Source organism: Mustelus asterias, chromosome 12, assembly GCF_964213995.1.
Source record: "Mustelus asterias chromosome 12, sMusAst1.hap1.1, whole genome shotgun sequence".
Classification (NCBI taxonomy): domain Eukaryota; kingdom Metazoa; phylum Chordata; class Chondrichthyes; order Carcharhiniformes; family Triakidae; genus Mustelus; species Mustelus asterias.
The window spans coordinates 21392275-21408415 of NC_135812.1; the positions used below are offsets into that span (position 1 = coordinate 21392275).

The 16141-nt window shown below is 41.7% G+C and overlaps 1 protein-coding gene across 1 annotated transcript in view; it reads left to right on the forward strand.

Annotated features, from left to right (window-relative positions):
• acaca (acetyl-CoA carboxylase alpha) overlaps positions 1-16141 on the forward strand; it is a 267266-nt gene that overhangs the window by 147715 nt on the left and 103410 nt on the right. The window contains exons 41-44 of the mRNA XM_078224912.1: positions 9760-10029; positions 12475-12572; positions 14277-14397; positions 15208-15318. Coding sequence (XP_078081038.1) covers positions 9760-10029; positions 12475-12572; positions 14277-14397; positions 15208-15318 — 600 coding nt within the window. The remainder of the gene's footprint in view (positions 1-9759; positions 10030-12474; positions 12573-14276; positions 14398-15207; positions 15319-16141) is intronic.

Below are 16141 nucleotides of genomic sequence, written 5' to 3' on the forward strand. Positions count from 1 at the left end.
ATTTTTTTTTCTATGAATCACAAAGAAATCACCCAGCGATGACTGGGTGTAGTGAAGAAGTTCCTTGGGCCAGATTGAGTTCCTTGGACCAGATTGATGGAGCAATCAATTGTGGATGAGCACCTCAGGAATGGTGTTAATAATATGATATGAATTAAGGTCAAAATAGACATGAAGAAAGTTAGTACCAAAGAAAAAGATTCCAATTTGGAATAGGACAGACAAAATAGGAAAAATTGGGAATGAGCTCGCTGAGGTGAGATGGAAGAGAAACTGGTGGGTAGGGCTTTAGATCAACAATGAGACATTGTTGAAACTGAGATTGCAAAGTTGCATAATAAACATATGCTATTCAAAAAAAAAAGGTTATTCAGGTTTCAGAGTGCCATGGAGAATGAAGAGGTTATAAACAAATTGAAATTGAAGATTGTAGATATGATAAAAGTAAGAGTGATTGAGATACCGGTAGCACAGTGGTTAGCACTGCTGCTTCACAGCTCCAGGGACCTGGGTTCGATTCCCGGCTTGGGTCACTGTCTGTGTGGAGTTTGCACATTCTCCTTGTGTCTGCGTGGGTTTCCTCCCACAGTCCAAAGATGTGCGGGTTAGGTTGATTGGCCATGCGAAAATTGCCCCTTTGTGTCCTGGAATGCGTAGATTAGAGGGATTAGTGGGTAAAATATGTAGGGATGTGGAGGTAGGGCCTGGGTGGAATTGTGCTCAGTGCAGACTCGATGGGCCGAATGGCCTCTTTCTGTACTGTAGGGTTTCTATGATTTCTATGATATTAAAGCAAACTGGTTCAGAAAGGCTTGAGGAAACCATGCTATAAGAATCATAGAATCCTACAGTGCAGAAGGAGGCCATTCGGCCCATCGAGACAATCTTTATATAAATAAACAGCTGAATATATAAAAGGAAAATGATTGAGATGGGATGCATGGAACATTAGGGTAGTGGGAGAGTAGAGGATAAGTAGAAATAAGCTGGAATACTGAGCAAATGCTTTGCGTTGGTGTTCATAAAGGGATGTTGGAGAGGAGTTAAATCCTGAAATGGTTAAGTGGAATGTGTGATATCATAAATAAAAGGAAAATGTTAAATAAGTTATTTAAACTAAATGAGAACAACGTGCCAAGACTTGATGAGACATATCGATGGATCCTGAAGGAAATGAGGGAAGAAATTGCAGACACTCCAGAAATTATATGGGAGTTGATGTGTGCAAGAGAACAGAAGAAGTTTATATCCGTTTTCCAAAAGGCAGATTGAGCTTACCTGGGCAATTTCTGTCCAGTTTACCATCTGTGTTAGGGAAGCAGTTTGAAATGTTTTAATTAAAGATAAAGTTGTTAAATATTTAGATGCAATGAAGATAATTAAAAACAACCAACACAGATTTCAGAAAGAGGAAATGGTGCTTGATAAACCTAATTGTGTTCTTTTGAGGAGGTGACAGATATGGTGGAGCAGGCAAAAGCAGTGGAAGTGGTATATATGGACTTTGAAAAAGCCATGACAAGACACCTCACATTAAAACTACTGGAGAAGGCTAGACAGAAAAAGAGCGGGTAACTAATTGGATTCAAAATTTGTTTGAAGAATGGGGCAGCACAGTGCTTAGCACTGCTGCCTCACTGCACCATGGACCCGAGTTCAATTCTGGCCTTGGGTGACTGTCTGCCTGTGTGGAGTTTGCATGTTCTCCCCGTATCTGCGTGGGTTTCCTCCGGGTCCTCCAGCTTCCTCCCACTGTCCAAAGATGTGCGGGTTAGGTGAATTGGCCATGCTAAATTGCCTGTTAATGTCAGGGGGTTTAGCAGGGTAAATACGTGGGGTTACAGGGATGGGGGCCGGGTGGGATTGTTGTCGGTTGGCAGGGTCGATGGGCCGAATGGCCTCCTTCCGCACTGATGGAAACAAAGCAAAATTGAGAGCAGTTTGCCAGGAGGTTGAAAACAGTAGCTGTGGCCCATAATAATCTATTCTGGGATCCTGTCTATTCACCGTGTACATCAGTGATTTACATATAGTGATTTATATATGGTGTTGGAGATGTATCCAAATATGTAGATAATAGAAAGTTGGAGGGATCGCAAAACAATCCAGATAACCAAAGGAAGCTGAGTTGTAATTCAAATTTAGTAAAGGAGAGGTGGGGTGTGTTAACTAAAATGTAGAGATGGAAATTGGAGCAGTGGCGAATTCAGAATCTGATGGTACTTGGACCTTTATGCTCATCTTTGACATTGCTTTCTACTGGTGCTGAAAATCACCTGGTAGGTAAATGTGATAATGGCACAGTGATGTCCACATTGCAGCTGGGACCTTGTCGGCAAGCTAGGAAGACCTCTCCAAGACCTACACATCTTACAGTTGGAGTTTTCCAAGGATGCTCTTCTGCATATCTCTGCCTACTTCATCATAAAGACTCAGATTGGCTTCACTGCCACAACTCCTACTGGGGCAGTTAAACTGTAGGTGGCCCTCACTATTTTCTTTCATGGTTCTGTATCCTTCAGGGCTGCCACTGGAATCTGTGCAGTATTAACTACTAGAATGTGTATATGGCAGTCGACTGACACTCTTATTTCCTAGAGCAGTCAAATTAATTCACTTCGATGTCAGCCCCAGGCAGCAGAGCCAGGGATTTCTCTGAGATTGGTGGATTCCCAGGCTATAGCCTGCTATGGTGGCACGCACGTGACAATCAAGGAGCCACTGACATTTGTGAAAAGGAAGGAGTTACCTGCTCTGAATGTCTACTTCTCTGTCATGTCTATGTTTGTTGCTGCAAACGGCATCAGAGGGAAGATTCTATAGAATATCCTCATTGACATCCACTGCTGTGGCAGCACGTCAGCCTCTTTGGATACAAGCAGGACCTTGCTGGAAGTCTAAACCTCCTGAATGGTCCATTCCCTGGCTTATTGTAATGTTCATTAAAAAATCATGAGACAAGTGTATTTCTTTGTTTCCATTATTGCAAACTCAAGAGGTGGAAGTTTGTGTGTAGGAGTAATAAGGATGACAGCCATTATAAAGAGTGAGGTGAAGTGAGAGTTGCGTGTGTGTCACAGGATGTTGTAAGTGAAGGAAGGTGTTTTGAGAGTGCTGTTTTAAGAAGGTGAAGTGTGTGCTAGTGGCTAGACAGTAGTAGGAAAATGTGATATCTTCCCCTTGCTTGCCCTTGTGAAGTGTCTTTACTTCTAGCTGCACTGTTGATTAGTGCTGGATGTTGAGGGAGCCAGGAGCTTCTGCCAGCTCCCTGCAGGTGACACAACTGATGTGTCTGGCTTATTGAAGGAAAGACTTACAACTGCCAGCTACCTGTCTTGTTTCTACTGAAGAAGGGCTTGGAGGGCCTCACCAGAGAAACTGGTAGTGCTGGTTCTCTCTGCTGTCCTGGTGTGGTACGCAGTGGACACAGCTGGCCCGAAAGTGGTCCTGAAGATGCCTTTCTGGACTGATACAGTGGCATCAAGTGATTGTTGTGGACATTTCTAGTACAACCACTTGTAGGCTGCGTTGTCGGACAGTGGTTTGCTGCTGAAAGTATGCAGAGTGCTTTTGAAGGCTTATGCTGTTGCATGCATGCTTCCAGGGACTGGAGGTGTCAACAGCTTAAGCAAGTTCTACATTTTAAGTTACATCGGAGCTGCGCCAAGAATATTCAAATTAGTCTATCCCAGGAACCTAGCACGTTACTCCTGATTTATGACATAACTGACATTGAAGAAACTCTGGGCCCATGCCAACATTTGTGAATAGGGTAAATAGATGTTTGATGGAAAGGTGCATAATAGGCACATAGCAGGCATGTAGAATTAGAACGACTTACATAGAGGATAAACCCTAATGCAGATTGGTTGGGCGAAGCAGCCTCTCTAATTTCTGTGTAATTCCATTAGATGAACTGTGTTGGGATTTCTAAGCTGCATTCCATGTACCTTGATGACTATCAAAACACCCGAGGTCGATTTTAATCTTTGGTGGAAATTGATAAGAGTTGAAGGCAACGGACAGCAAAATCAAATAGGATGCAAAATCGTGGGTGATCTGATCTCATCATTTCCTCACTAAGTAAAATAAGGTTCAAATTTACATTTTTTCCATTGGTGTGAAATAGTTTTCAGTTTTGCACCAAAACAAACTTGTGTGGCTGGGAAAATTGCTCAAACCACAGTTTAGCAAATGACCCTGTCAGAGGCACAATGGTCAGAAACATAAAATGGCAACATCTCAACAGAGGGAAACAAAGTTCATGTTTCAAGGCAATGGCCTCTTGTCAGAAAGTGTATAGGTCATTAACCTTGAACGTTAACTCTGTTTCTCTCTCCAGGGATTGTCATGGGGTGACAGTCTCAGAATACAAGGTAGGCCAATGTAGGGCAGAGTTGAGGAGAAATTTCTTCACTCGGGGAGTGGTGAATCTTTGGAATTCTTTACACCAAAGGACTATGGAGGTGCAGTCATTTAATATATTCAAGACAGATATTAAAGGTGTCAAGGGATATGGGGATAGTGCAGGAAAATGGCATTAAAATTTATTTATTAGTCACAAGCAAGGCGTACATTAACACGACAATGAAGTTGCTGTGAAATTCCCGTAGGCGCCACATTCCGGCACCTGTTCGGGTCAATGCACCTAACCAGCACGTCTTTCAGAATGTGGGAGGAAACCGGAGCACCCGGAGGAAACCCACGCAGACATGGGGAGAACGTGCAAACTCCACACAGACAGTGACCCAAGCCGGGAATTGAACCCGGGTCCCTGGCACTATGAGGCAGCAGTGCTTGCCACCGTGCCGCCCATTAAGGTAGAAGATCAGTCATGATCTAGTTGAGCGCTCAGCAGGCTTGAGGGACTGAATGGTTTGTGTTAGTGCGGGGATTCCATCTGAGCTTCCCCATTCCCTTTACCCACTGTACTATTTATTATTATTTCTATTATTTCTGCTCTGATGAAGGGTCATCTAGACTCAAAGTTGGCTCTATTCTCTCTCCAAAGATGTTGTCAGCCCTGCTGAGTTTCTCCAGCATTTTCTGTTTTTGTTTCAGATTCCTGCATCCGCAGTATTTTGCCTTTGTATTATTGCACTACTTTTCTTGTGTTTGTAGCTCTCCATTCCTAACTCTGTTCTAATTCTGCTAAGAAGGCTATCACTGAGGCCTTACTGCCTGAGGACAATTGTTAACTGACACCATTTCCTTCTGGATCACGACTCCGCTCGCAATGCCAAACCATTATTTCTCTGACCCTGAATCCCTGTTATATTGTCCCACCAAACCAACAGACATGGCGTGATTTGAGTTCTGTGCACGCAAAGGACCAGTGCGAATGTGCAGTCGGGTATTGGCTGCCATCTTGCGCTATTTGATTTATTATTGTCACATGTATTAATATACAGTGCAAAGTATTGTTTCTTGCACTTTATACAGAAAGCATATCGTTCATAGAGTACATAGGGGAGAAGGAGAGGAGAGGGTGCAGAATGTAGTATTACCGTCATTACAGTTTTAAAACGAGAGTAAAAGATAGAACTAGAGGGTATGCTGGGGACAGCTCGCAAGAAATCACCACATTCTGGCATCTTGAATCTGGTTAGCAGGAGGAGCAGTGATTATTTAAACCTGTTCCTAACTCGGACAAAGTGAGACTGGGGGAAATCTGGACCTACTTGTTCGTTGGTGCAATGGCATCAGTTGGTTCTGAATTGACATCCAGATTCTTTCAAAGTGATTTGGTTTTCCCCATAAATTGAATATTATTAGGCAGATCAAAGGATTGGAATTTCAGAATTCAGACTTGCGTGACTGAAGGCGTAACTGCCAGTTCTGGGGTGAAGAGAAAGGTTGATGCACCCAAGGGGTGAATGTTTATGGAGATGGGAGAGGAGTGATATTGGCACTAGCCCCGAACCTGTTGGGAATCCCAGTGTGGGAACGGCGAAGGGGCACCTATGCAATAGTAATAGCCGATCACTGACCATTTTGTCAACTAGTCTTGTATTACCTACCATGAAAATGTCTTTACAAGATCGCATTTGTGGGTTTGACACCAGATCAACCAGGCAGCAGTTTCTATCATCTGCTAAAATGTAGCGGCTTCAAACCTTTGCACAGGACTTTCACAAGACAAACATGGCTCCGGATCTAAACGTCGGTGTATTAAATCTGCGCCTTAAAATTTTTGTGTGCTTGACAGAGGATGATTATTGCTGGAAATCTGCCTGCTTGCAAGGGGTGAATCTTTTGAATGGGCAGGAGACAGTTAAATATTTTGATATCTGACCATGCATTTTCCAAATGCTGTTCCTTATTATTTCCTCTAGGTGTCACTTCATACCGCTTAAAGTTGAATTTACCTGTAGTTTCATCTCCGTTTTTTTTTAAGCAGAGTTGTTGGGGGATCTTTAACTGCAAAGTGGTCACTTCAACCATATTGAAAAACGGAAACGATGCCCGCATCTCCACATGTCCTCTCTGCTTCTTGGTTTGAGCAGATGCATTTTTCCTTTCTATTTTCTGATAACTTGTTACTTTGGATCAAAATATTTCGGTCACAATTAAAAATGGTCACAATTAAATGCATAAACAAATTTTAATATTAGTAAAAACAATCTACAGGCAGATTGCAAATTTAAACTCTCATTTTGTTAACTTAATTGTTAAATTTCTTTTGGGATTTGATGCAAACATTACTGAAGAGGAACTCCAGTTAAAACCTGGGGTCAGGGAATTTACAAGCAATAAGTGCTCGAGTTGCTGTGTTCCCCAAAAATATTCCGATTTTAATGAAAAATCTTCTTCTTACTGATTATCCTGTTCTGATTGCAGTCCTGCTGCAACATTTTCTATTTCTCCTTCAGTTAATGCCCCTTTCCTCCTCCTCCTCCTCCTGGTGATCCTAACTGTTTGCTGAGGTCACTCTCTAGAACCTCACTCAAGTAGCTGTCCTTCTCGTGTGACTGTAAATGGGATCTGTCAACAGACAATCCAATAGTGCAGGATATAACAACAGTGCCTTTAATGGAGCAAAATGTCCGAGGGCATGGAACAAGGGCAATATCAATAAAAATGTTGACCATGAACCTCGGTAGGAGCTTTTCAGTGATAAGTAAAGTTTATTTATGGATTTAATAATTTTTAATTGTGCCTGAAATGCTTTGATCTGAAGTGGCAGCTCCAACAATTGCATGTCTCTAGAACAGTGTGGTCAAAGAGATAGGTTTTGACTCCAGGAACACTTTAGAAGCTAAACACTGTCCAAGACAAAGCAGCACTCCTGGTACACTGTACACCATCCTAAACATTCATGCCCTTCACCACTAACGTACAGTTGCTGCAGTGTGTACCAGTAACTTCATTGCAATGTTAATGTAAGCCTACTTGTGATGCTAATAAATAAACTTTATAAGATGCACTGCAACAACTTGCTTTGGCTCCTTTGACCGCACGTTCTGAACCCGCAACCTGTGTCGCCTAGAAAAACAAGGGCAGCAGATGCATGGGAACACCATCGCCTCCAAGTTACTGGGTCAAAATCCCTGAACACCATACCTGACAACACTTTCTGTGTACCTATTCCAAGAATACTGCAGCGGTTCAAGAAAGTAGCTCACCACCACTTTCCCTAGGGCTATTAGGAGTGGGCAATAAATGCTGGCTTTGCCAGCAGCTCTCCAATCTTAAAAACAAATTTTAAAAATGGCGGAATGATTAAAATGTACAGGATGTCAGAACTGAAGGAGCGCAGAGATCTTAAAGATTTCTACGGCTGAAGGAGGTCACACCACTAGGAAGGGGCAAGACAGTGGAGGGATTTCAAAATGAGAATGATGATTTTAAAATTGAGGAATTGTTCTGGGGGCTAGTATAATGTAGCATGCACAGGGGTGATGAGTGAACGAGACTTGGGCACCCAGGAATAAGCCATTTTGTCCCTTGAGCCTATTCCACCATTCAATGAGATTGTGGCAAATCTGCAAACTAACTCCTTTGCCCTGTATCCCACAGTACCTTTAGTGAACAAAAATCTATCAACCTCAATTTTAAATTTAACAATTAATCTAGCGTCAGGTGTCATTTGTGAAAAAGAGTTCCAAACCTCTGCCACATTGTGCATGTATGAGATTTTCTGATTTCACTCGAGGTGAGAAATAGAAGGGAGTTAAGATCATTGGGGACTCCACAAAGAGCAAGAGTGGGAAGAGGAATTGTTGCAGGCGATTCACTGGCTAAGGTTTGATCGTTGAGAATGGAACCAGGTAAGGACAGAATCCACCTAGCTGGGTGGTATTTGGAGGACAATGGTGTGGTGAACTGTGTTGATGGCTGCAGAAAGGAGAATCGAGTACCATCCCTGGCCTATTCCTGCACACACACATCGAGCAGTGACCAGTCAATAGTGATCCCCTCAATTCAGAGGAGTTGGAGGTTAGTTGTTGTATCATTGCCATCAGTCAACATCAGTTTATTCAGCACAAGTAGACGATCAAACCTGTTTCTTCTCGATCTGTATGGTTTAGCAGATCAGTCCCAGTCGTTGGGACATTTTAAAGATTAGTATCTATTAACATTTGGGCACTTTGATAACAGTTGTCCAGTTTGCACTGCTATTCACTGGGTGATAATCTGATTGGAATGTGAAGATCAGTGTCACTTGTAAATGCAAAATGCATTCTCGATCTTTTTCCCTCTTACCCCCTTCAAATTCTTGCTTTTTATCTTCCCTGTCATTCTCACTGACTTCCCTTGGGAACACTTGGCCTATGTATGTCCATTTACAGGCTTTTTTTAAAAAAAGACTTTTTTGATGCAATGCTTCGTCATACTATATCTGTATAAGTGTCATATTTTAGATTTAAGATTAAGTGTGGTGGGTATTCATTGCTTTAATTTTGGAGACTTCTATCAAAAACCCAAATGTCAGCTTTGTTCATTTGGTTGCTGTTATGTCTATGAATCAGAAGATTGTAGGTTCAGACACTCTTTAGGGTTTGAACATGCAAACCAGCAGGACACTTCAGTGCAATAGTGATGGAACATTGCCAGTTATTGGATGAGATATAGAATTGACATCCCATCTGAGTAATAAGATGGCGGCACAAGATCACATGACTACTTGAATATCAGAGAATTCTCTTTTAGTATCGGTTAAAGATCCTCCCTTAATGTCAGAACCCACCTCCACCAAAAGGTTATTACTGGTCATTTACCTTATGGACAACATGGTGGCACAGTGGTTAGCACTGCTGCCTCACAACGCCAGGTACCCGGCTTCAATTAAAGCTTTGTTGGAATTTGTACATTCTCCCTGTGTCTACATGGGTTTTCCTCCAGGTGCTTTGGTTTCCTTCCACAGTCCAAAGATGTGCAGGTTAGGTGGATTGGCCATGCTAAAATTGCCCCTTCGTGTCCCAAGATGTGTAGGTGAGATGGATTTGTCATGATAAATGTGTGGGGTTAGGGTGGGGGAAAGGGCCTGAGTAAGGTACTCGGTGTCAGAGTCGATGCAGACCTGATGGGCCAAATGGCCGCCTTCTGCATTGTAGAGTTCCTACAACTTGACGTTTATGGGATCTTTCATTCATGATTTGCTTGGCGAACTACGCAAAGCAATTCATTCTGAAAAATTGATGAGGCGATATATGAAAACCAATTTGTTCTTGAAGCACATTCTAATATCTGTTTTCATTCTGTTCAGGATGCAATATTCGCTCTTGCTAATTGGTTTGCTTGAAATTTATGTCCTAGATTGGTATGGTGGCCTGGAAGATGCATCTAAAGTCACCAGAATGTCCAGATGGCCGGGACATCATTGTCATAAGCAACGACATCACTCACAAAATTGGGTCTTTTGGGCCCCAAGAGGATCTGTTGTTCCTGAGGGCCTCAGAACTTGCCAGAACCAAAGGCATCCCACGCATTTACATAGCAGCAAACAGTGGAGCAAGGATTGGATTGGCAGAAGAAATCCGGCATATGTTCCATGTGGCCTGGGAAGACCCTACTGATCCATATAAGGTAAACATTGGATGTTTATGGGTACTTGTTGATAATCACGGTGTCCAAATAAATGAATTTCCTATACGCCAGCAGCTTCACTAAATTAAATCCTCACTAAAGTAAGCCCACAGTGCAGACAGTGCTTTCCTTGCAGTGCAATGCATTGCATGCTTTGTGTGTTTATTGCTGTTGGCTTCAAAGAAAATCTCTGAATATCTGACTAAGACTCTTTTCAAAAGGTCCTGTTAGGATCCAGCAAAATTAGGGAGGGCTACATTAAAGCTTCAGCAAGGATGAAAGCCAAAACTGTTCACCATCGAGCTGTTTGCCTAGTCTTTGCATTAGTGCAGGCCTTCAATCCAAGTGGCTGCTTAAACAGAACCTGTGAAACTGGCCAAATATTTCTACCTCACTTAAAACCTAAATGCCACATGATTAAATCCTAAAAAATCTCACACTCAAGCAATAGTGAGTGATTTTTTGTGATTATGAATTGATGGGTTTGAAAATCTTCATGTGGTGATGGCTCAATGGCTGTTGCATTGCATGCAATATTAATTTTGGTCCCAGTTCTTCTACCTATGGTACCTGGATTTGGATATGGCCTGGACTGATGGGTTGAAAGTCTCCTTTTCTGCTAATTTTAAAGGTCAAGTGTGGAAATAGCTTAAAATAGACTCAACCTAGAGCCTATTGAACAGAATCATAGAATCCCTACAGTGCAGGAGGAGGCCATTCAGCCATTGAGAATGCAACAACCACAATCCCACCCAGGCCCTATCCCATAACCCCATGTATTTATCCTGCTAGTCTCCCTGTCACTAAGGGGCAATTTAGCATGGCCAATCAACCCAACCCACACGTTGTTGGATATCCGAGGTGTATGTCAGAAAATTTTGCGTAATATTACCTGAATAGGAATGTAGCACTAAGGTCAGAAGCATTGCTGATATGAGAATCAGAAATATACCTGATGTATCTGATAATAAACATTGTAACTGGGGCTAAATGCTGGCATTTGGTGCTGCATTGGATCTTACTGTAACAGAGCTGGGAGTGATTAGTAAGACACGACTCACGATAGGGGAGGTGATAGCCTAGTGGTACTATCACTAGACTATTAATCCAGAAACTCAGCTTAATGTTCTGGGAATCCGGGTTCAAATCCCACCATGGCAGATGGTGGAATTTGAATTCAATTTTTAAAAATCTGGAATTAAGAATCTACCGATGACCATGAAACTCCTGTCGATTGTTGGAAAAACCCATCTGGTTCACTGATGTCATTTAGGGAAGGAAATCTGCTGTCCCTACCTGGTCTGATGTGACTCCAGAAATGTGGTTGACTCTCAGCTGCCCTTCAAGGGCAACTAGGATGGGCGCAATAAATGCTCAGCCAAGGACGCACATGTCCCACGAATTAATTTTTTAAAAAAAAGAGAATTCCAATATTCCAGCGCATGTTTCGATCTTTTGAACATAAAAGCTTGTTAAAGTTAATGCATCTGAGTAAGCATATCCTGTATGCTTGTGTGTATGGCAACACCAAAGTTAATCCAAACCACACCCTCCCCTTACACTTACCCCCATAACGATCCGTAGCCATTGTACAAGTTGAGGTTTAATTGTAGAAAGTTTCCATCCATCAAAATTTTTACCTTTGCGTCATCTGGTGCCACAATACATTTTCCCTGTTCTTTTCACTCAACACATTTCTATCCACTGTGATATTTAAAAGAAGGCTCCCCCTCCTGACTTCAGTGCTGATGCACACTGTTGACTTTAAATCTCTGCTTCCTATATCTATCCTGCTGAGCTGTCTCCAATTGTAAATCAGAAGTGGGAGCTCAGACTGGACTCCAGAGGGAAAGTTGCCATTTGAATATATCACTGTGCTGCAAGAAAGAACAGAGAGGAGCAGCAGTTGATTGGAACGCTACTGGGTCGATATGTTTTAAGATGTCTCCTTTCTCCATTTTTAACCCTTCTGAATATGTACAGTAGATGTTGACTCTCTCTCCCACATTATCATTGGTTACCTTTTACATTTCTGAACAGCTACGGTTTATTTCAATAATCTTTATGAATCACTGCTACTCCTGTTATTTAATTGTCTTACTTTCCTGTGATAATCTGACTGGATATTTTGATGAAGATTGCTAGATATACCCCTGCCGCCCCCAAGCCCATTCGAATAAATATTAACTCCAGAGCCATTCCATTGAGTTCCCCATCTTACAGTAAATCTTGCATTCAAATACTTCAGAAGCTCAATAATCACATTAATACATGTTCAATATTAAAATGGGAAAAAAAATGGTCTGTAGATCTGTTTTTGTTTCTAAAGGGGCAACTTTGCAGCTCAAGGCTACTCTGTCATGAATATGGGCTGTAAGAGTTTAGGTTGGGTTAAAACACACTATTGGTATGTTTAGATGCACTCATTGTCCTGTACATTTACAGGGTTACAAGTACCTGTACCTTACACCTCAGGACTATAAGAAGGTCAGCGCACTGAACTCTGTGCACTGTGAACATGTTGAGGATGAAGGAGAGTCAAGGTATGTAATGAGCAGCATATGGGACTTGTGGTCGCTAAGCTTTCACTGGCACACAATGTTGGTTTGTGAAATTTTTCTTTTGAATTGTTGAAAAGCATTCAGCGCAATTTAGAATTTGTCTCTCTAAATGTGAAACTTATCTGGAGAGACTATCTTGAGTTACATCATCTAGGTTGGAGTGCAGTTGGCTGCAGATCTGTCTTGGTTATGCTAAATTTGAGATATTAAATTATGAGTGCGGCACCAGTGGGTTGTATCTGCATTAGCCATTTGTGCTGCTTCCTGGGGCATATTGGTCTTATTGTGCTAAGTATGATTCATGCATGGTATGTAACGTAGCAATAAATGTTCATTCTAGTCAGATCTTGAGGGCTGTCTGGCCAAGGGAGTAATACTGATTGCATGGATGGCCTCAGTTAGGAGGAATCTGTCAATCCTTTCCAATAACTACAGCTTATAGAGTTGTATTTCTCTATAAGGACCAATGTACAGAAGTAGAACCCATGATTTGTTGTGGTCACACATTTACTCAGGAAGCCATATTTTGCCAAAGCATCATTTTCACTGCCCTTTCGAGTTTTTATGCAATACTTGAGCTGACATTGGTATAAAAATTTGCAGGAGTTACCACCTCATTTTGAGTCACTTGATACCCGACAGAATCATTTGACCAAACAAGTGTGTTTCAGTGTATTGAAGTTATATATTGTAATAGAAATACTGTATAGACAATATTTTGGATGTGATGTACAGTTCTGGTCTCTGCCTTATGGAAAGGCACTGGAGAAAGTGCAGAAATATTTACAAGGACAATATCACAACTGAAATAATTAAGGGCGGAATCTTCCCATCTTGCCAGCAGTGGGAAACTTGGTGGGCAGTGGAACTTAATTTGGCGCAAGGCCAAAAATCAGCTTCCAAACAGTGGGGTGAACTTCATAAGTGAGGTTTTTGGAACTTCTAAGGGTGGGCTAAACTTGGGTCAAGCTTCCCAACGAATCTTGCATGAATTAGCAAGCCCTGCATGCTCATTGGAAGGTGAACTTGCCAGAATGAAGTTTCCCCCACCAAATTAAGTTCTTTGCCAGTGACAAATTAGAACGTTCACTTTCACAACTGCGCGTAAGTGGTCTGCACCTAGCCAGCTGGACTTTTTCCATGATTAATGGTGAGTTGCTGCTGCAATGTCCTCTTTGTGGGATGTGTGTAAATGTCAACCTATGCTTGAGACCGCGTGGTAACAGAGCAAATTGTGTGGAGGATGACCAAGGAAGAGTGAGCAGGGAAGGGCGGACCAGTGGGGAAAGGTGGAGGGGGTCATGCAGGCTGTCCTGGTGCCCTTTATAATGCCCAGATCAAAGGTGGGGATGGTGACTTCCTGCTGTGAAAATTGGCGAGCTCCTTGCGCATGCCATGTTTAATGAGCTGAACAGCCCAATGTTGCATGTGGTCAGCCATCCCACCCCAAGTGGAGAGATCTCTCACTTTAGCGCTCGCTACTAAACTTAAATGCCAGCATCTTCAATAGAGATGGAGCAAAGATTGAGAAAAGCAGAAAAAGAAGCCCTTTATTATATGTACTGGGCTGCTTCATTTTTGGAATTTGATGTTTAGTAATCAATCCCCTTTAAGGTGCCAGTGCACATTTGAATATGGATTGAGTTTGGATTGGTTTCCTTGTTATTGACCTTTCTTGTTTCACAGGTACAAAATAACAGATATTATTGGGAAAGAAGAGGGCCTGGGAGTTGAGAATCTCCGAGGATCGGGAATGATAGCTGGAGAATCATCCTTGGCTTATGATGAAATTATCACCATGAATTTGGTATGTCCTGGAACATTAAAGTTTTTTAAAAATAACATGGTTGTGTGTTTCGGCTTCAGCTGAGTGCTGGTATTCGTGTTGGAATTAGAAGTTTGAGTGCTCAAGTCTCCCAACTTGAGCACGTAATTTTGTTTGACACTCCAGTGCAGTACGGAGGAAATCTTGCACAGTTGGGGGTGCTGAGGCCTCCGGAGTGGATGCTAAAGTTCCCACAGCACAATTCAAAGAAGTGTGAAGAATTATCCCATAGAATTCCTACAGTAGAGTTGTCCCAGTATCCACATTTCAGAAAAAAGAGAACATGGTCATTACCTTATTTTTGTGGGACCTTAACAATGCACAAATTGGCTGCTCTGTTTTGTATATTACAACAGTGTTCACATCTCAAAAGCGCTTCATTGATAATAGAATGCTTTGGGACTTCATGAGATTGAGGATTCTATTCCCACCCATTGGTTTCGTTGAGGACCTGGCCAGCTGATGCATCACAAATTGTTCTCCTAAGTAAAATAAAAATTACACTTGATCCAACACTCCCCTAGCACTGGCAGAAAGTTGTTGGGAAATCGCAGGGGCACAGTGCATGGTAACTGGTGGTATGCCACTGCTGTCATGTGTATGTCACTGCAATTCGCAGAATTATCCCCAACGTTTGCACATTAAAAACTCAATGCACCGAGTATTTATCTCTTGGTGTATTTTTTAAAAATGTTAATTTATTTGAACAATTTGTGAATTGCTAGCCTAGTTTAATAAGGGAAGTCTTTGGCTGAACGAGGCACTGTTATCTGATTATTAATATGATTGCAGGTCACGTGCCGTGCAATTGGTATTGGTGCATACCTTGTAAGGCTGGGACAGAGAACTATCCAAGTGGAAAATTCGCACATCATTTTGACTGGAGCCGGAGCCTTGAACAAGGTAAAAGCAAGTTTTTGCATTGGTAAAACCCTGTGGTTGGCAGTCTTTGCCAAGATAACACAGTCTCCAGCTGTCATCGCTGCAGTACGCTGCAGCTATCAGTTAAAGTTCAATATTGTATTGGCTTTACAAAAAAAAATGTATTTTTATTTCGACGTCCAGGATGTTTGAATTATTTATGAAGCAGAGGTATTTTTGAGTGACAGTCATTTTTAGTGCTATTCTTAATGAAATTGTCCCCTAATAATCTCCAAGGAAGGTTGTGCAGCAATACAAGAAAAGTATCATAATGGGATTGTGCACAGTGCAAACTGATCTAATGTTGCCAAAAGCAGAATTCATCAAATTACAGGAAAATGGAATAGGAGTTGTATTGGAGGACAGACACTGTTCAGATGTTGGAAAATGCTAGGACAAATCTTCTTACTAGGAGAATAACTGTTGAATTAGAATGAAAATTTTACATGATCCCATGTATGTAAATAAAGAAAACAAGTCTGTTTTAAACTGAGTTAAATCCGGGCTGCTTTAGATCTAGTAATATGTAATGAAAAGGGGCTAATTAATAATCTTGTAAAAGAACCTTTAGGGATGAGTGACCATAATATGATAGAATTTTACATTATGTTTAAAAATGAGGTAGTTCAATCTGAAGCCAGGGTGTTAAATTTGAACAAAGGGGCAAATTGGATGAGGTGGATTAAGAAAATACGTTTAAAGTATGTGTACATATGCAATAGACAGCCTTTAAAGAATGATAACGGAGTTTACAGCAATTATGCATTACTTTAAGGCACAAAGACCCAAAAAGAAAACAGTCAAC